The sequence below is a fragment of the Lipomyces japonicus genome (genome assembly GCF_038497905.1).
Source record: "Lipomyces japonicus strain CBS 7319 unplaced genomic scaffold V1514scaffold_17, whole genome shotgun sequence".
Classification (NCBI taxonomy): Eukaryota; Fungi; Ascomycota; class Lipomycetes; order Lipomycetales; family Lipomycetaceae; genus Lipomyces; species Lipomyces japonicus.
This window is the reverse complement of record NW_027117829.1, coordinates 143,144-162,209: the sequence shown is the minus strand read 5'-3', so window position 1 is coordinate 162,209 and position 19,066 is coordinate 143,144. Positions and strand designations below refer to the sequence as shown.

At 45.3% G+C, this 19,066-nt stretch overlaps 9 protein-coding genes across 9 annotated transcripts; 6 read left to right on the top strand and 3 right to left on the bottom strand.

Annotated features, from left to right (window-relative positions):
* The first annotated feature begins 310 nt into the window (after window positions 1-310).
* On the top strand, window positions 311-1,705 carry V1514DRAFT_330302 (uncharacterized protein). The gene has a single exon (XM_066927473.1). It carries the CDS (start codon window positions 636-638, stop codon window positions 1,587-1,589), a length of 954 nt encoding a protein of 317 aa, XP_066783634.1. The 5' UTR covers window positions 311-635; the 3' UTR covers window positions 1,590-1,705.
* On the top strand, window positions 1,677-4,667 carry V1514DRAFT_356649 (P-loop containing nucleoside triphosphate hydrolase protein; the record flags this gene model as incomplete). Its single annotated transcript, XM_066929648.1, has 4 exons — window positions 1,677-2,728; window positions 2,803-2,923; window positions 2,994-3,288; window positions 3,354-4,667. Coding segments are annotated over exons 1-4 (2,421 nt in total), but the record flags the coding sequence as incomplete, so codon positions are not given.
* A 314-nt stretch (window positions 4,668-4,981) lies between these two features.
* V1514DRAFT_51722 (uncharacterized protein) lies at window positions 4,982-5,993 on the top strand. The gene is made up of 2 exons (XM_066930045.1): window positions 4,982-5,067; window positions 5,125-5,993. Exon 2 carries the CDS (start codon window positions 5,322-5,324, stop codon window positions 5,943-5,945), a length of 624 nt encoding a protein of 207 aa, XP_066783632.1. The 5' UTR covers window positions 4,982-5,067; window positions 5,125-5,321; the 3' UTR covers window positions 5,946-5,993.
* Window positions 5,994-6,080: 87 nt separating this feature from the next.
* Window positions 6,081-6,965, top strand: V1514DRAFT_330292 (Deoxyuridine 5'-triphosphate nucleotidohydrolase). Its single transcript, XM_066927472.1, has 3 exons — window positions 6,081-6,464; window positions 6,546-6,647; window positions 6,715-6,965. Exons 1-3 carry the CDS (start codon window positions 6,191-6,193, stop codon window positions 6,849-6,851), a joined length of 513 nt encoding a protein of 170 aa, XP_066783631.1. The 5' UTR covers window positions 6,081-6,190; the 3' UTR covers window positions 6,852-6,965.
* On the bottom strand, window positions 6,910-7,622 carry V1514DRAFT_330290 (Sec62/63 complex, subunit Sec66). Its single transcript, XM_066927471.1, has one exon. The coding sequence runs from the start codon at window positions 7,561-7,563 to the stop codon at window positions 6,985-6,987; it is 579 nt and encodes a 192-aa protein (XP_066783630.1). The 5' UTR covers window positions 7,564-7,622; the 3' UTR covers window positions 6,910-6,984.
* Window positions 7,623-7,735: 113 nt separating this feature from the next.
* V1514DRAFT_330289 (NPL4 family-domain-containing protein) lies at window positions 7,736-9,558 on the top strand. The gene is made up of 3 exons (XM_066927470.1): window positions 7,736-7,828; window positions 7,884-8,086; window positions 8,149-9,558. Exons 1-3 carry the CDS (start codon window positions 7,826-7,828, stop codon window positions 9,467-9,469), a joined length of 1,527 nt encoding a protein of 508 aa, XP_066783629.1. The 5' UTR covers window positions 7,736-7,825; the 3' UTR covers window positions 9,470-9,558.
* V1514DRAFT_330287 (uncharacterized protein) lies at window positions 9,472-11,466 on the bottom strand. Its single transcript, XM_066927469.1, has one exon. It carries the CDS (start codon window positions 11,267-11,269, stop codon window positions 9,698-9,700), a length of 1,572 nt encoding a protein of 523 aa, XP_066783628.1. The 5' UTR covers window positions 11,270-11,466; the 3' UTR covers window positions 9,472-9,697.
* Window positions 11,467-11,966: 500 nt separating this feature from the next.
* On the bottom strand, window positions 11,967-15,929 carry V1514DRAFT_367514 (Retinoic acid induced 16-like protein-domain-containing protein). The gene is made up of 2 exons (XM_066929869.1): window positions 15,711-15,929; window positions 11,967-15,638 (listed from the first exon to the last, which is right to left on the bottom strand). The coding sequence occupies exons 1-2, from the start codon at window positions 15,813-15,815 to the stop codon at window positions 12,072-12,074; spliced, it is 3,672 nt and encodes a 1,223-aa protein (XP_066783627.1). The 5' UTR covers window positions 15,816-15,929; the 3' UTR covers window positions 11,967-12,071.
* Window positions 15,930-15,981: 52 nt separating this feature from the next.
* V1514DRAFT_330283 (uncharacterized protein) lies at window positions 15,982-18,843 on the top strand. The gene is made up of 2 exons (XM_066927468.1): window positions 15,982-16,767; window positions 16,846-18,843. The coding sequence occupies exons 1-2, from the start codon at window positions 16,234-16,236 to the stop codon at window positions 18,592-18,594; spliced, it is 2,283 nt and encodes a 760-aa protein (XP_066783626.1). The 5' UTR covers window positions 15,982-16,233; the 3' UTR covers window positions 18,595-18,843.
* Window positions 18,844-19,066: the final 223 nt, after the last annotated feature.

Sequence of the window (19,066 nt, the reverse complement as noted above, 5' to 3'; positions counted from 1 at the left end):
TAATACAAAATTACGTGCCATTACGCGGCGACAAAAAAATGGCTTGAACTTTGATATAACTGATTGAAATGATGAAAAAATTAGCAAAGATGTATCTATATTTGTAATTATCTGTTATTTTAGAATAGATGCTGTCACAATACTACGTACGACGATTTTCTTTTTTCTTGAATTTTGTTGATTAATTATTCTTCTTTTGCAAATCCTTTTATTATAAGGCTGCGCTATTTAATCCGTAAAAGTAACTACGTGTACTAGACACTACAGCCTGCCCAGTCCACAATCAAAACCAACAAGGGCACAAGGCTGTCGACAATACATGCCCAGTCCGTCCGTGTCAAGAAGTGCCCAATAGACCTGAACGGCTGACATGGCACTCACGTAATCGGTGCCGGCCGGCTACTTGCGCGAGTCACGGGGTCCGTGCACTAACTATGGAAAAATTAAAAATCGCGACGGGAAATTTCACATCTCAATTTTTTTTATTCATCTGCTTTCCCCCTTACTTGAATTTGACTGCAACTTCGACCTAGCCAAAGTCACTCTCGAGCGATTTTAGTTTTTCCTTGAATTTGTGTGTGTGTGTGTGTGTGTGTGCGCGTGTGGTTCGTTGTCACTCCTTATCATTCCCGATCATGAAGCGATCACAGTTTTTTTGGCTGCTGGTCCCTGCGCTGCTCGTGCTCCATTTACTATTGATTCTGCCGCTGTGCTTCCCTCACGTTGGTCCCAATGTATCATCTTCCGGAGTGGTCAAGTCCATAGTTCTCGGACTGGCTGGGTTCGGCATCTTACTTGGCTTGAGACTTTTCCTGGCCTTGTTCCCGTTGTCAAGCCTGGTCACTACGTCATTGCTTTTATTCACGGTCGGAATATTGGAGGAAACAATTCATTACGGCTTATTGATTTTAGTTCCAAAGCAGACATGGCATCTGCCGTTTGTTTTGGGTTTGTCGTGGTCTCTGGCCGAGTGCGTGGTCTCGCTTTATCAACTCGTGCCCCCGAAGCCGTATCGATATTTGAGGCTCACGACCGACGACGATGAGTTTATAGATCAAGAATCAGAAAATAGACAGGCTCCTATAGTACCAGATGAGATTGATCTTTCCTTGGATACTGAATCTCAGAGTCTTCTTACAGAGAGCCCAGTACCACGTCATCATCATGATCATCATGATCATCATCACCACCACCATCATCATCACCATCAAGAACAACAGCAGGAACAGCATCCAGATCCCGCATCGACTTTTTCGGCTGCTGCTCAGATTCATCAAAGACAACGCGAAGATCCAATTGCTCCTCTCATTGGTACATCACTTTTGGATCTGCCAACTTATTTTCCATTTTTATGGAGAGCAGCAGCCCTGTTTCATCACCTTGGTTTTTCGCTGTTACTATCACTTCAAGGATACACGACTATTCAAGTTTTGTGTACCGTCATCGTAGTGTGCCTGTATAGAGGAATCTTGCGTTCGGTATGGGGTATCGGAATTATGAGATTTGGCGTTGTCACGGTCACGTTCTTGACCTTGGTAGGAGGCTTGCTCAGTCTGAATCTTGGATTTGCGTTGTGGGGTACAATCTGATTTGTTACAAGACCACATGTATAATTTTGTTGCTTTAGCCACTCCTTTTTTTTTTTTTGATATTGGATCATCATATGTTTACACTTGGAGGGGTGTTTTTTTTTTTTTTTTTTTTTGCGGGTTATAGTTAAACGTTTACGATAAACAAAAAGTTTCTATTGCGAGTTATATGAGATGGGTTGGTTTTCGATTATATCTCGGTCGTTAGTTCATTTTTTTTGGAGCACGGGTATTATTACAATTGTCGTGTTGGAAAAGGTTAGGCGGATTAAAAAGTTGTCTTTTTTGTTGTGCAATAATAATCAAAAAATATCGCAGTTTGTTTTTATTTTTACAATGTAAAGCAAGTTATTAAGCTTCTTTCACCCCATGCGGTTAGGGCAAGTAATGTGTGAGAGGTTTACAGAATCAATTAGATTGAGCTTTTTCTTGCGAACCCACAAAGATCATGGCTGCAAATTCACATTCATTTGATCATGCGAATCGATCTCAGCAGGTGGTTCAGGATGTTTCTCAGATGCCGTTGATTGCAACTTCAGTATTACCTGACCGATATCGCGGCCTGTTCAAGTTCTCCACGTTCAACCCGATGCAATCAGCTTGCTTTCCTACGCTGTACCATTCCAACAGTAACATGGCGATCTCGTCACCAACAGGATCGGGTAAAACCGTATTGTTTGAGATTGCAATTTTGAAAGCATTAATGACGGACACGCGTGACGGTGGGTACAAGATTATTTACATTGCACCCACCAAGGCACTATGCCATGAGCGACTGCGAGATTGGTCCAGCAAGTTTTCCATGTTGGGGTTAAAATGTGGCACGCTTACGGGTGATACTGCTTTTTTTGAAGTCGAGACCGTGAAACAATCAGATGTTATTATCACCACTCCTGAAAAATGGGATTCAATCACGCGCAGATGGAACGATTACGATAGACTGATGAAGATTGTTAGGCTTGTCTTGGTAGATGAGGTACATATGCTTCGTGATGATCGCGGCGCTACTTTAGAAGTTGTTGTGTCCAGAATGAAATACATTGCCCCTCATGCCAGGTTTATCGCATTGTCAGCTTCAATCCCCAATGCATCTGACATTGCTGACTGGTTGGGTCAATCATCCAATTTGGATTCATCCGGTATTCAACAAACAAGGCATAACAATTCAATAAATATTTTTTTTTGTTAACCTCATATGTCATACGTTTTATAGGACATGCTTATTTTCGCCACTTTGGTGATGAATTTCGACCGGTAAAGCTGGATATTCATGTTTTGGGCTATAACACAAGGGCTCAAAACACATTTCAGCTTGATAAAGTTTATGACACCAAGTTAAAAAAAAAATTTACATATGTGTTTGTGGTTTTTATATTTTTTTACTGAATAGTTTTTTTTATTTAGGATTATCGATGTGTTGAAAGAATATTTTCAACAAAAGCAAGTTATTATATTTTGCCAAACAAGGAAAATGACCGAATCAAGTGCGAAAATTATTTCCAGTCATTGGATTCAATCTTATTGGCAAAAATCGTGCCTTTACCGACACGAGTCGTTTGACGATAATAGCTTGGCTGGGTTGTGCTCTGTAGGTGTAGCATTTCATCATGCCGGCTTGACATTGAATGATCGATTGTTGATTGAAAAATTGTTTCTTGAACGGAGAATCCTTATAATCTGTTGTACTTCTACGTTATCTGTTGGAGTAAGCTTGACAAGTAAATTTTGAAACTTGTAAAATTTTTGAGCTAACGTCCAAGTCAGATCAACCTGCCCGCTCATTTAGTGATTATTAAGGGTACAAGTGCATGGCAGGATAACCGGTCTCGGGACTACAATGAATTTGAGATTCAGCAAATGGTTGGTCGAGCTGGCCGACCCCAATTTGATAGTTCGGGTGTTGCCGTGATCATGACCACAAAGGACCGGCAAGAGAAATACGAGCAAATTTTGTGTGGCAGCCAGCAAGTTGAAAGTTGTTTGCATTTAAATTTGGTTGAACACATGAATGCGGAGATTTGTCTGCGCACGATCAAATCCATTGCAGATGCCATGCTGTGGTTGCGATCGACGTATCTATATGTCAGGATCAAAAAGAACCCCATGCATTACAATGTTCGGATCAACAATACTCATGATATTGAAATATATTTGGACAAGCTATGCACGGAGAGTATTAGCAAACTGGTTGATGCAGAAATGGTGAACCGAAATGGCAATGAAGAACTTGGCATTACTGAATTCGGCAAATGCATGGCATTGTTTTATGTTCACTTGGACGCAATGACCAATTTTATGCAGGCTGGAGCAGGTTTAAGTATTTTTGATGTGCTATTACTAGTATCAGACTCAACCGAGTTTAAAGACTTGCGATTAAAACAAGGCGAAAAAAAATTTTACAAGGAAGTCAACAATGCGACCGGCTTACGGTTCCCGTTGAAAAATGAAGTCACGTCGTATGGTGATAAGGTTAATTTAATTATTCAGTTCACGCTAGGCAAAATGGACGTGCCCATTTTCGAAGGCAGTAGCAAGCATTTTCAACAATTGCAAGCGGACAAGGCTATTATTTTTTTACACTTGCCTCGTCTGTTACGATGCATGCTTGATATCAAAGTTGCCAAGAGGGACGCCGTATCGGTAAAGAGCGCGTTTGAACTTTGCAGGTCCGTGGAGGCAGAGATTTGGGATAACAGCTCAAACGTGTTGTTACAAATCGACGGCATCGGTTCCGCCACGGTGCGAAAGCTTGTCATGCAAAATATTCGCACCATGCATGACCTTCGCACCGTGGACGTGGGCGCGTTTGCGGCTTCAGCAATCGATAGCAATCACGCGATCCCGCGCAACAAGTTGATTAAATTTATGCAAGAAGCGGGCAGGGTTCCGCAATTTGAGATTGAGTTGACGAAAACAAGCGAGGTCAAGCAAGCCAGGGAACACGTTGTCAGGGTCACGTTTAATATCAACGTCAAATTGGTGAATGTTAAATCGGCATGGAAAAAATTTAGGGGCAAACAATTGACTGCCGGAGTATTGCTGTCGTTTACGGATGGCACGTTCCTTGATTATCGAAGGATTCCGTATGTGAGACAGGTATCGGTATGACAATGAATACGTGTTGCTGATAATAGGTTTGATAGCTTTTTTCAACTACAATCAGGTAAGCAGTACGCGGTGCCATACGCAATGCACGAACTGCCGTCACAACAAGTCAAGTGTGTATGCCAGGTTGCGTGCGAAGAATTGGGTGAGTATTAAACTTGATTGAGGTCTTTTTCATGGCAAAATGCAAATTGACTATTTGAAATCTTAGTTGGCACGATGACGGGTGCGGAATTGCCTTTGGAATTTTCAAATCAAAATGTCAAATTTTTAAAACGTCATCAACAAACAGAACAACAGCGACAGCAACAAAATGTAACGAAAATAAAAGCAAATGATGAAGATATGTATTATGACATGGATGACGATGAATGTGAGCCGGTTTATTTTCCAATTTTTTTTTTTTTTTTTTTAACAATTGTATATGCAGTACTTTCTATTGTTCCATTGGAGATGAAAATTACGCAGCGGCAAAGTGATTTCCGAACGTTCAAGTGAGAAATGAAACGGCAACTTGGCATGAGTCCTTTTTTTCAATGGTTTGTCCCTAACACGTAATGATTTTTTTTTTTTAGATTAAAGCCAGACACGACCGGCAAGAGTAAACCACGCAAACGGCAAGCCGTAATGCCAGTAATGCCAGCGGTTAAAAAATTCAAACATGACAAGGACAATGAAGAAAATGAAGTTCTTGAAATTATTGAACTTCTTTCTTCCACGCCGGAGGAAGCAAACGCGCAAGAACAAGAAGAGAGCTTAATAATTCCGCCTAAAGATTTGCGGGAGTTATTTGGCAAGTTTGCTTTCAAGACTAAACAAGAACAACAAGAAAATGATAACGTGCAGAAAAAACAAGGAAATTCAAAAGTTGAAGTTAATGTTCAAGGGTCGGTTAAGGAGATTCCGTTCAAAATTGATGATGATGACGACGATGAAGTCGAAATCATGTCTGTTGATTCATTCGAGTTGAATGACATGACCGACAATGATGGCGTCAATAAAGTGGCAACTACAACGATGGCAACAACGACGACGACGATGGATACCAGTATATCAATGGCCATTGAACCTGAGGTGATACCAAAACCGAAACCTGACACAATAGCTTATGCAATACCATCAGGTTATTATCATGATGTGAACGTTCACGCACCACAACAGCAGCAACAGGATCGACATGATGGCCTGCCGGAAAATGTAGTATTTGATAGACTACTTGATTTATTTAGCGGAGTGGTTGATATTATTTAAGTAACATTGTATGTTTTTTATAAATATAATTTGAATTATTTGCAGTCGTATTTATTGAAAATTACGCGTGTAAGCGGTTTTTTTTTTCCCTACAAACGCGTCCAAAAATTTGCAAATTGTTAGTTTACGCGTTCCCTTAAACACCTTCGTTTCCCTTAATCTAATTTTCCTTTTTACATCCACTATTACATTCTTTTTATCATTTTAATCCGAATATTTTGTTTGATTTTGCATAAATTATAATCATGACTGATTCACAACAACAACAACCTCACCTTGACAAGAAAATCAAGGTCGACAACGACTCATTATTACAAGCTGGTCATGAATTGCAAGTCAAATTTTTATCCGACAAGGCAAAATTACCAACCCGAGGTTCCGAACATGCTGCTGGTTATGACATTTATGGAATCGAAGACGTGTTGATTAAATCTCATGATCGGGCGGTCGTGAATACGGATATTGCCATTGCCGTGCCCGTGGGCACGTATGCCCGGGTCGCACCTCGGTCGGGATTAGGTATGAACTCTTGCACGAATGAACCGTGAACCCAGTGAATCATGGTTTGGTTTATTGCGATTGAATGAGTCTAATGTTTAGCTACGAAACATGGCATCCAAACTGGTGCTGGCGTGATTGATGCCGATTACAGAGGTCACGTCCGGATCTTGCTGTTTAACCATTCCGGTGAAGATTTTCAAGGTAAGTTTACACACATATTAATCATTGTATGCAATTTTTTAAAATATTCTAAATTTGATTAATCTAGTTCGTGCTGGTGATCGCATTGCGCAAATCGTGATTGAACGAATAATCACGCCTCCGGTCGTGCACGTCAATGAGCTCTCGCAAACGATCCGGGGTGAGAACGGGTTTGGCAGTACCGGAGGTTTTAATGGCAATTAAATATTCCCGATACGATTTTAGGTATATATATATATATGTATATATATATATATGTATATATATATATAGATAGATAGATAGATTTTAATATCGAAATAATGTACAAATAATGCTTTTTTTTTGTGTAAACGGTTTACTTCTTTTTCTTTTTGGCTGCCGTATCATCACTCGGTCTTGCATCTTGCTGGGCTTCCCATTTTAGCCTCTCCTGTTCCTGCCATGCCGGTACTTGGTGACCTAATTTTTCTCGCAACCGTTGATTATGCACTATCTCGGCAGCACTGGCAAATAATACCTGCGCCCATCCGGGTTTGATCAAGTTTGCCTCGCCAGCACATTCCATTATTTCACCATCCATTAATTTTTCCGCTGCCAAAAACCTGGTCCAGATTTCATCACCAATGCTGCCCCGTTGATGTAATTCGGTTAACGCCGGCTTGGATTCTTGCAACACCATGATCCGACGCACGTTCTCGGTTGCCCGTTGCAACAACGCTGCCTTGATTGTCTTTTCCGGAATTTTTTGACCTGTGGTGGACGGCAAGGCTTTGATGGACTCATATATTTGCCTGCTGTCATGTGGCCCAAACCAAGGGGTCAGGTTCACGAGCCGGCGCACTTTTCGACGACGGTACACGGTTGAGAAAAGGGCCAGGCATGAAAGTAGTAGAACAAGGTACGCAATTGGTGCGTATACCGACACTCTTGCCATTCCTGCCTGGTGTCAATATTTTTTTTTTTTTGTTTTTGATTGTTTTGTTGGAAACGGACAAGTGTCGATGTTTTGCAATTGCGGCCATCAAGCAAGCACGGCATAACTGTCGCGACGTTTTCGCGGCCTATTGATATGCTGTCTTTATTAATAATAATGACACAAATCAGCTTGCAAACCAGACGTAAAAGCAGCACTTCTTGCCTTGTCTTGCTGGGAAATCGCTTGGTTAGTTATACAGAAAGCAGTAATATATTCGACCATGGTGAGTTATTTAATAAACATGGAATAATTTCGCTAACCGGAGCAAACTACGTTAGATCATTCGATTTAGAACAAAAGATGGCATGTTTCGAGCCCAAGCTGAAAGCAATCAGTCTTTTGAAATATTAAGTCAACAGTTAATCTCACAATTGCCTGATCATATTGATCCGTTATCCGTAACCGTGAACGATCAGCCCGTAGGCAAGGGCAAGCCGGTGACTGAATTGGCACGATTAAGCTTATCAGACTTGCGATTGAAGTAAGGTTCTTTGTTTTATTTTTTGACTCTCAACATTGAATTAAAATTATTTGGGGTTTTAGGCATGGTGATTTATTATTTGTTTCGTATGAGAATGCGTCAGCTGCTGATCCAACATCAACGACGACGACAATAACGACTACAGAGCGACAGTCAGCGCCGGCTGCGATCAGGTTAAACGGCAAGGCAATTTCTGAAGCCGAACTGGTTCAAGCTAATGTCAAGACCAATTCATTCTCAGGACCTAATAATCACGACGCCAGCATTGTGCAAGACCCGGTCGATAACGAACTGGACAATCAAGACGGCAAGATCTCACGAAATCGTGATACCAAAATGTGCCAGCATTCAGAAAAGGGCATGTGTGATTATTGCATGCCGTTGGAACCTTGGGATCCGGCATATCTGGCAGGTCAGGGCATTAAGTTCGAATCCTTCCACGCGCACGTGCGCAAGCTGAACCAGGCCTCCACAAACAGCGGCGGCTCGGTCGTGCCGCCGCTCACGCCGGCCGATTTCAAGGTCAGACCTGACTGCCCGTCCGGACACGCTGCCTGGCCTTTGGGCATATGTTCGAAATGCCTGCCGTCTGCAATCACGTTGCAACCTCAGCCGTTTCGCATGGTGGATCATGTCGAATTCGCAAGCTCGGACGTGGTCGATCGGTTCATTGATAACTGGCGTCGCACGGGCAATCAATCGATCGCGTATTTGTACGGCAGGTATGAATCCTATGCCAACGTGCCGCTTGGAATCAAGGCCGTCGTGCATGCCGTGCACGAACCTCCACAAATCACGTACGTGGATGGCGTGCAATTATTACTTCCTTGGCAGGAAGAATCTCAAGTTGATGCTGACATGGCATCACGAGGCCAACAACAACAGCAACAACAACAAGGACGGTCGACCGGGTGGCAAAAATTGGGTGTTATTTTCACCGATTTGCAAGACGCTGGTCAAAATAATGGCACGGTCGTGTGCAAGCGTCATGCGGATTCGTATTTCTTGTCATCATTAGAAATCACGTTCGCGGCCGAATTGCAGAAACGGCACGGCAATCCGACCCGGGCCAGCACGTCCGGCCAGTTCTCGTCCAAATTTGTAACGTGCGTTGTGTCGGGAAATGCGCAAGGTCAGATCGAAATCTCGGCATACCAAGTTTCAAACACGGCCGAAGCCATGGTGGATGCTGACATTGTGCAGGCTTCCGTGTCGCCGGAACTGATGCTGGTCAAGCAACCGTCCGATAAGCGGTACGTGCCCGACGTTTTCTTTCGAAGAGTTAATGAGTACAATGTGGCCGTGCAGGAGAACGCGAAACCTGTTTTCCCGGTCGAATACTTGCTCGTCACGTTAACGCACGGGTTCCGGACCGGGACTTGAAATTTAAAATGTGTGTAAATAACAATATATATTTTCAAGGATATTCACAAACAGACGCCATTAAAAAAAAATTAATCAATCAATAATACATAAACAAACATTTACACGCATAAACAAACATTTACATGAAACATTCCACTTTTATTGCATCCCACCATGCGCGTTTCAATGCCCCAATTTTTTTTTTTCTTTCTTTTTTTTTTTTTGGTAATTAAACTTATACGTAAATCAGTTCTCGTACTGACGCTGTCGAAATGTAAAGCTGGACGGTAGCAAGTTTGGCAATTGCTTGCGAGACACACGTCGTTGCGGTTGTTCTTGTTGTTGCCGTGCTGGTGATGCAATTTCGAAAGACAATTGATGATTCGGTGGGCTTCTTGGAATGCGTGAATACGAATCTGCAGAAGCAGAAGCCGCCGTGGTTGTGCCTGAATAATATGAATCACGAGGATATGGCGTCGCCCTTGTGCGCCGGTCATAGTTATCGTCATCCGTGTCTTCGTCGTCATACGCGTAAGTAGCAAAAATGTCATCGGCCACAATGTCGTCGTGATCATGATCGGGTTCAACGTAGTCAACTGATGGTGCCAATTGATGACGCACGGGTGCCGGCGGCGCCGCACGACGGATCGACAAGTTCAAGCTATGCAACTGGTTGCCAATCGCATTCACGGCTTGGTCGTCATGCTCGGATGATGGCAGGATCGGTGTGCGATCAGGTTCGGAAGTCAGCGTGCGTTGCAAGTGCCGCGTGCCGGAAGCCATCTTGTGCACAATCACTTGCTTAATGCTGGCGCGCCAATTTTGATCTGTCCAATCGTCTTCATACGGACGCGCCAAGTAAACGTCATACACGTCAGCCAGGTCAACGTATCGAGTCGTGGGCGGATCCGGAAGACCAAACATGAGTGACCGCGGGTCGGCCTTGTCGGCATTGAAGCGGTCGGGCCGGCCGTACAAGCCAAAGCAATCAAACGCCGGAATCAGAAACCGGATCAGGGTTTGAAATCCATGCACGCCCGGGTGCATTTCAGGCATGACAAAGATAAACCCACGACGGGGAGCGGTTGCCGTGTTTTCACTCACGTTATTCACAATGATGGTGGCCTCGATCTTTAATAACGTTGATTGGTCAATCAGCAAGCACGATTCCGGGAACACGGCGTACAACGCAACCGCGGCTGTCACAGTAGCCAACGGCGGCCTCTTTTTCTGCTTGTCCTTTTGACTGTCGTAAAAATCAATCCTGCCATGCTTGTTTTTCTTTTTTTTCTTGTAACCGGGCGGCGTGATCACGGCCCAGCATCGAGTCCATGGCATGCCAGCCCCAAACCGGACCACGACCCAGTCCTGATGCTTAAATTTTGTCTCTTGCAATAACAACCGAATGTCGGATATCTTTGAGCCTCTAGCAGCCAACAACGCACCCGAATATGCTTCCTGTAACGATACTGATTCAAACAGGGCCAGCCTGAGCGCGGCAGCCCAGGTCAGCATGGTCGACCGGGCCGGGAATTGCAGCAAAAACCGGTTCTTGAACGTGGTCGACAACGCAATCACGTTGGCAATGACCGGTCCTGCCGACGGTCCGGACGCGGGCAGGGAATCGATCAGCCGGAATGATGCGTCAGCAACGTTGATGTACGTTGGCTTGACCGTCGTCGTGGACGCCAGCGCCGCGTCTTCAAGGTCCTGCGCGTCCCACACTGAGAGCACGGTGCCGACCAACTGGCCATATACCTGGCGCCATTGCCTGTTCGCAGCCGGCTTGCCGTCAGCATCCAGGTCACGCAGTAACATGAACCTGCCCTCATAATAACATCGTGACTGCTGGGCGGAAATCAATGAAATAATGGACGCCAGCTCTGAGGGAATATGTTTGGGGTCATTATCGCTAAGACCGCCGTCTTTAACGAGATGGGTATTATTAATATTTTCATCAGCATCATTATCATCATCATTGTTGTTGTTGTTGTTGTTGTTGTTGTTGTTGTTGTCGCCGTCCAGCTGTGGCGCAGACCGGGCAAGCAATGGGGATCGAATTAATTTTTGCAAAGACAAGGCCTTTTCGCGCGCGGCAGCCACTGTGGTCGTGGCATCATCGTCATTGCCATGCGGGCCGCGATAGACGCCGGCATCGTTGGGCGGCGGAGGCGGAGGCGGAGTCTGGTCGAGCGAACCCACCAAGGGCGAGCCGGGGCTCAGCAGCGAGGACGCGCGAGACGCGGCACGAGCACGAGACCGTCTCTGGCCGGGCATTGGTGACAAAACGGGGGTCAAGGCGACGGTGATAGTTGGGAGGCGGAGGAGATGGAGTGTTGGACTTTTAGCTGGTTGTTGCCACGACGCACAGATTACGTACGACCATTAACTGACAATTAAACTCGGCTATTTTTGGCGTCCACGAGCCCCGACCCTGACCCCTGACCCTGATGATGAGCATGATGCCGTCAGCGCTGACAAAACAGCGTCGGCGTCGACGCTTGACCGCAACCCGCAACGATTGGCATGACCTGCCGATTATGCTTATATTGTGTTATGGTTTGGCTGACTATTCTAGTTACAATCCATGCATTCCGCATGTCATTCTTACATAAATTAATCATCCCCCGTAGTCCACCACGTCCACGCCTGCCGCACCCCGCGCCTGCACCAGTGCCCGGGTTTCTTGCACCAACGCGTCAAACACGACCACGTTGCTCAGCAGGTGGCCCACGCTCACGTAGCGTCGCCGGTGGTGGTGTTCATCATCATCATCATCATCATCGTCGTCGTCGTCCTTGAATCCGGACACCTGCACGATGGCCGGAGCATACCCGGGCTCGGTCACGATGTCGTCCATCTCGTGCTCCGTGGCCATGCCGTCCGACCTAGCGCCGTCTACGGTTGGCGGCGACAACGACGACAACGGCGGCAACGGCGGCGGCAATCCTACTTGTGCTGCTGCTTGTGCTGCAGTCGATGTTGCGCGTTCGGTCGCATTGTCGTTGTTTTCATCATCCCGGCCATCTTCATTTAGCGCGTTGGCAAACTCGCTCGGACTGCTAGCCAACAGTGCTGCTCCGCGCTGCCGAAAAACGTCCTTATCCGGGCTGCTCAGCCGTGACGATCCAAACGAGGCCTGCCTGTTCACGCTCATCATGTTTGTGCTCGAGTTAGTGCCTCCGTAAATGCCCGTACCCGTACCGTTGTCTACCAACCCGCCGGCATTTTCTTCCTGCACCGGCGCAGTCATGAGCGACGCAAACGCCCGCAACGATTCCCGCGACGACTGGTGCCGCATCTTCTTCGTCGTCGTGAACGGCGAGCTGATCGCCATGGTGGACCGTGCCCGGCGGTGCCCTAGCGATGACCGTGCGCGCGACACGCCATCGCCATCACCGCGCCGCGTGGGCGACATTATTGAGCCTACCGCCATCATGACGCTCTTGGACCGGCCATGATGATAACCGCCACTACTGCCATACGGCAGCCGGCGCGGCGTCTGGCTTGGTGTCGAAGGGTTGGAAGATAGCGACGGCGACGACATGAACAGTTTTTCAGCCCGTTGCTGTGTGTCCGCTGGCGAAAACGTGTACTTGTGCCAACCCGAACTGTGGTCTTGATCAGCCTGTCCGCCGCCGTCTCGCTTGCCGGTCACAACTGGACTGGAGAATGCAACCGCGTTCATGTCCAACTTGTCCTTACTGCCCTTGTCGTTTTCCTTGATTTTGCGGTCGTCATCGTTCTCGTGGTCGTCATCGTGATCATCATGCTCGTCATCATTATCGTTCAGCAGTTGCCGGCGCTCGGCTAATTTCTCGTCAAACCCAGGGATCTTGTTTCTGTAGCCGTCCACTTTGGATGCCAACTGTGCCAAAACTCGCATGCCATTGCCAATCTCGGTCACGCGCACGTTCACGGTCCGGTCCGTTGCTGCCGTGCCCCAATACTCATCCTCCGACCGGTCGTCTGCATACTCATCTAGCAATTCCACTTGAGCCACGTCTTCGTCTTCGTCTTCGTCTCCATCTTCATCATCTTCATCATACGCTGGCTTTCCCCTTGTAATTTCCACATTATCCAAATCAGTAAGCATCCATGCTCTTAAATCCAGCCAACCGCAACTCATCAGTTCGACCATAACCTTGGTCACCACCAAGTTAAGTTCAACACTGTTGGCAAAAAAACGGGCCAACAATCGTAACAGGCCGTGCCAAATTTCATCATTACTCGATATTCGATGCTTAAACAACCGATTCGTTACTGTCACGTCGGCATTAACTGGCAGCAGCCGGTGCGATTCTACTGCAACCCTGGCATCTCTCAAGTACGAGTCATATTTCTGACTTTTAATTTCGCCACTGTTGCCGCTGTCATCAACCAAAAGCGCAGTCAAAAATTCCAACTCCCAATTATACACCGTAAACGGCGTGCGCAACGATTCAAACCTGCCGTTGCTACTGTTCACCTGGTCGACTTTAAAAATCGTATTCACCACGTGCGAGTAATGATTCCGAACCAAGCTAGAAATTAACCTGACCCCTGCAATCACGGTCTGTTCTGAACTTGAACCTAAACTTTTCACCAAGAGTCGTGCCAGGCTGAACTCATCATTGCTCGCCTCTGATAGTTCCTGTGTTGTTGTCGCTCTTGACGATGAATCTGCAGGTCTTTGTAATTGTTCAAGTGTGACGTAATCTTCACCATGCACGGGTCTGGTCTTCATTAATGCATTAACAACGACATCAATCAAATCATCTTGTTCGAGCGTGTCAAAAATGGCACTCAAATAAGTAAGCACGGCAACTTCAGCACCGATCGTGGCGTTGCCGTTGGAAATTATGGCCTGCAATGATGGCACGAGCAACTGGTTCAAAAATAATTGTTCAAAATCTCGTACCAGTGCCCGACAAATTTCTTGCGAACCGCAATGCGTCATAACGTCTTGCCAAAATTCCAAGTACGACAAAAAAGCTCGCAAATGATCCTTATTTGTCACTCCGTCGTTGCTAACGCCACCATTCGAAGATCCGTCACCATCGGCTTCATTTACTTGGCCAATTGGCACTGGCACAAACTTTCGTTCTGATTCTTTTGCCATGGTGACAATTTTGGGTTCATGCTTGGCAGCTTCAAATGCGCGCAGCATGGTACGGCTTAATTGACTATACATGGCACCTAATCCAGATGCCATTAACGTGCCAAAATCACTACCCAATACCCATTGTTCAAATTGCGAACTACTCAACGCACATTCAACAAGATACAATATGCCTGTGCGTGCAAATTCGCCGGCACGGCCTTCATCGTGAATAAATCCCATTAAAAAATAAAATAACGGGAAATCAGGTTTGCTGTTGATTTCATCAATGTGAAAATTATTATCAGCATTGATAATGACTGCCTTGTTGCTATCAACGGCGTGGTCGATTTTGTCGTCAGTATCGTCGAGGTCGTCATCACTGGACTCCTCCTCAAATGCGAGCAGAGATTGCGGCAGCGGTGGCGGCGTGGTCAATTTCGGTCGACTTGCACTATCCGGATCTGCAAAACTAATAAAAGAGCTTGTCAACGACCCATCTGCTGCCGTGATTTCTTCTTCTGGGGGAAGATGGTATGTTGCGTTAGGAATATCTTCATCATCCGATAGCGACCCTAATGACTCCGTGTAATACATTGAAACCTGTGGTGCTTCAGGCATGCCCAAACTTTCATCGTCATCATAATCATATTCGTCATCGTAATCTGAATCAATCAGGTCAACCGGGTTGCTCAAGATCCATTTTGTCAAGCTATCTGGTTCACTTCGCAACCGGGCAGCAACAGCAAATAACATTTCCACAAATTCTTGTTCCAACACTCGATCACCTCTGACCCGATCCAACGCGGCCAAAAAAAAATTTACTGATTGAATCACTTGCTGATTACTCATGAGGTCATCCTCAGTGCTGCGAAACAATATGGCAAACGCGGTCACGGATTCCTTAATAATGCCAGTCTTGCGACAGATTTCAGCAATCTTGGTAAACACGCCGTGATCTAAAGCATAATGCAAGTTAACCCGTTTCGTACAACCTGGCGAATCTTCCTCGGTCTTTATAAGTTCGGCAATGTCAACAATATGTTTGGCAACCTTGTTTCTTGCAGTCAAATTTTTTGGCGATTTCCGTAACTTGTTTTCTTCTTTCTATAAATTAACCAAACAATTAAAACTAAATTCTTGATTGGTCTTTAAAAAATGTCATTATATAAAACTCACGGCTAAGGCAACCCATGCTCGTTCAATTCGATTAGTAGTCGCATTCGTGCTGCTACCGTCATTAGACTCTGGCGCCGAACGCCGCCATAACCCCCAAAATGACATTGCCAAAATTTTGTACACAGTTCTCTAATAAAGTATACACCTCATTATGATATAAATATATCTCTATTATATATAATTATCAATCATATGTATTCTTATACGGTTTAATTCTCCTCGGGCCCTGCCGACGCAAATCGTGGGGCTTTAATTAGTTGACTAAGCAACATTTTTTGTCGAATTTCATCCTCGCGACAAGTGTTCGAATTGCAGAATCATCAATTTTCCTTACACGAAGGCATCAATTTTCATGTAAAAAAAAATATAAAGTTGATCGGGCAGCAGATTTAGTGGAAACAAAGTGAAGTGAAATTGGCAGTTACTGACGGCAGTTACTACTTGTGCTCGTCTTCCCGAAGAGGCCTGGCCAGCAACTTGATTGGAACTTTATTAGAATAACCACAATTGCCCACGGTCAAAAATGCCGATCATGATTGATCCAAGTCGGGCAGGCTTACTGGTTTTTCTGATTATCATAATGTTTCTCACGCCAGAGACAAGTTCACCGAGTCAACGTCAGGCGTTTCATGACTTTATAAAGGCACAGGCGTTACGACGGGATGTCTTGATGAACACGACGTTTGAATCCGGACCGCAAGGGTTGGAAGGCATTCCGTTGGTCATGCCTAGCGAGATCACTGACCGCGCGTATGATTTATGGGACGATCAGGCTCATCATCATCATACGGATCATGCGTCATTGTCATTTTATCATAACATTACCGGCATGATGCGGGGGCATTGGTCCAGCATGGATTTAAACTTGCCCGAGTTGGCATTGCCGCAATCGAGAAATTATGTGGACGATGCGGCACGCAATGCTACATCAGATTTAGGTCTGAGTACATTACCAGTATGGGATTCGGAAATGGATTCCAGAAATATTACCGATCAAAAAGGATTTATCACGTTAGACATCAGCGAACGTCGTGAAGGTCCAGTTCACATGGTTGAGGTATATTTTTTTTTTGCTATACCTTTATTTTAACGCAAGCGCTAATAAGGAGTGAAATAATAATAATAAAAAAAACAGGCAAATTTAAATATTCAAAATAAGAAGGGCAGTAACAATCATGACATTCCATTACGAGGGCTACATTTTGCCGAAACTGGCAACATCGTGCTGGTCACGTCGTCCAAAAAATTTGCCGGCATTTTTGCTTTGCCTCATTTCACTTTAACCTATGATCGGTTTAATCAATCGCTTACGCCGTTATTGCAGGAATTGAATGCCACGATTGCTGACTTGGAATACAGTTATGAACGAGATATTAATCCGTCGTACTCTAATAGTGGATCTGCAGGGTCACCAAACAGTTGCGAATTTATTGTGTACATGCAAGTTCATACCAGTCGCATGTCACCACAAGATATGGATATTGTAGAATCCGAGTTGCGATTCCCCACGGGCCAACCACATGTCAGCATTCCCAAGGTAATGGCGTCGTCGATTGTGTATTCACCAAATTGCGGTATCGCGTTGGAAACTAATTCCTTGGTTGGCGAAAAGATTGAACGGTATTGGGTCCGGGCCGGTCATGCGGCCCAGATTGCCAGCTTGATTACATTATTGCAGATCTGGCTGATGATTAGGCAAATGAACGACACCAACACGCCGTCGACCGTGTCCAAGGTTAGCTTTTGGACAGTGGGTGGCATGGCTTTGGTAGATGGCTATTTATGCATGGCGTATCTTACTTTGGCCATCTTTATTGAATCAAGTTTTTTGCCCTTTATGACGGTTGCTTTTTTGTCTTTTCTGTTGGTTTCCGTGTTTGGCTTGAGGTATTTGATTTTAATTTATCGAATCCAACGACCAGAGCAACGGGCCCGTGAACAGCAAGAGCAACAGCAACAGCAAGAGCAACAGCAACAGCAACAGCAACAGCAAGAGCAACAGCAACAACAGGCTCAAGCACGAGCTCAGAATGAGGACACATTGCCCCTGCCAGTAGGCTCTATACCACAAACCCCCCAGGTGAATGTAGGGGGGAATAATACGCCAGCAAACCCAGAAGATGAAAGCAGGAGTGAAGTCAGCATGATTTATTCGCGATTTTATTTTGTACTTTTGGTGGTACTATTTTTGACTTTAAACTCATCCACTTGGCCCAAACCATTTCGACAAGCTTTTCAACGCTTATTGTTTATCTTGGTCAATTCATATTGGGTACCACAGATTTATAGAAATATCATGCGAGGATGCCGGCAAGCTTTTAAATGGGAGTTCGTGTTTGGCACTAGTCTGGCGCGTCTGGCACCGGTGTTATACCTATGCTTGTTTTCGGACAACATTGTGTTTCATGAGGTCGAACCCATTTGGGCCTGCGTGGTATCCGGATGGGTTTGGTTGCAAATTTGCGCATTGGTTAGTCAAGAAATTTTGGGACCCCGGTTTTTTGTGCCCAAGCATTTGTTGCCACCATCATATGACTATCATCCACCATTGTCAGTCATCATGCCGCGTGATTTGGAAAGCGCAGCTGGCGTGCTGGACGATCAACCATCAGTTACTACTGACAGTAATGGAAGTGTGATTGTGCAGGGCATGCCAGACTGTGCCATATGCATGCAGCCGGTGGAAATTCTTGGTCGCGAGTCAGACGGCCACCGCGAAGGTGCTGCTGATGACAATGCGCCGTCCACTGCGGTAGCGATACTGGCTCGCCGAAGTTACATGGTCACTCCATGCAGGCATATTTTTCATACGCCATGTTTGGAATCATGGATGAGATTTAAATTGCAATGTCCTACATGCCGAAACGCGCTACCGCCTTTGTAAAATTGAAATTGATTTGATTTAATGTTTTTCTTATTTTTTTTTTTTTTTCACAGTGTTTGCATTTGTTTTACATGAAACGAAAGGTTTTTTGTTTCTTTTATTATTTTTTATTTCTGGAAAGGAAGGGAGTTTGTTCTTTTTTTTGACTTTTAACTATCTTTAATCATTTTTGGCAAGTTCATAATGTTACACTACATAAAATATAATCGTGTCAGCACAACGGGGCTCGTGATGAAATTAGGTTTCGGGTACGCCAATTGCATCAGTCGCGGGACGGATTGTCGTTTTTCATGACTATAGCCAGTTCGAAGGGTCATGACAGTGAAGCCATGGCAGTACATGCATGACTTGAGAAGCATAAGTCAAGACAGGCATTGGAAATTGCGTAGGGAAACCCATTGGCTTCACCACACAGTGGCCTGGCTGCTGATAGATGGATGCAGGTCAGGGTAACGCTGTCGTGATAACGGGG

Coding starts and splice junctions, on each gene's coding strand:
- V1514DRAFT_330287 (XM_066927469.1), bottom strand. CDS start 11,269: ATGTTACTGCGTGACCTGGATGCTGACGGCAAGCCGGCTGCGAACAGG.
- V1514DRAFT_367514 (XM_066929869.1), bottom strand. CDS start 15,815: ATGTCATTTTGGGGGTTATGGCGGCGTTCGGCGCCAGAGTCTAATGAC. Junction 15,639..15,710: donor GAGCATGGGTTGCCTTAGCC/GTGAGTTTTATA, acceptor GTTAATTTATAG/AAAGAAGAAAACAAGTTACG.
- V1514DRAFT_51722 (XM_066930045.1), top strand. CDS start 5,322: ATGCCAGTAATGCCAGCGGTTAAAAAATTCAAACATGACAAGGACAAT.
- V1514DRAFT_330292 (XM_066927472.1), top strand. CDS start 6,191: ATGACTGATTCACAACAACAACAACCTCACCTTGACAAGAAAATCAAG. Junction 6,465..6,545: donor CGCACCTCGGTCGGGATTAG/GTATGAACTCTT, acceptor TCTAATGTTTAG/CTACGAAACATGGCATCCAA. Junction 6,648..6,714: donor TTCCGGTGAAGATTTTCAAG/GTAAGTTTACAC, acceptor TGATTAATCTAG/TTCGTGCTGGTGATCGCATT.
- V1514DRAFT_330302 (XM_066927473.1), top strand. CDS start 636: ATGAAGCGATCACAGTTTTTTTGGCTGCTGGTCCCTGCGCTGCTCGTG.
- V1514DRAFT_330290 (XM_066927471.1), bottom strand. CDS start 7,563: ATGGCAAGAGTGTCGGTATACGCACCAATTGCGTACCTTGTTCTACTA.
- V1514DRAFT_330283 (XM_066927468.1), top strand. CDS start 16,234: ATGCCGATCATGATTGATCCAAGTCGGGCAGGCTTACTGGTTTTTCTG. Junction 16,768..16,845: donor GTCCAGTTCACATGGTTGAG/GTATATTTTTTT, acceptor TAAAAAAAACAG/GCAAATTTAAATATTCAAAA.
- V1514DRAFT_330289 (XM_066927470.1), top strand. Junction 8,087..8,148: donor TTATCAGACTTGCGATTGAA/GTAAGGTTCTTT, acceptor TTGGGGTTTTAG/GCATGGTGATTTATTATTTG.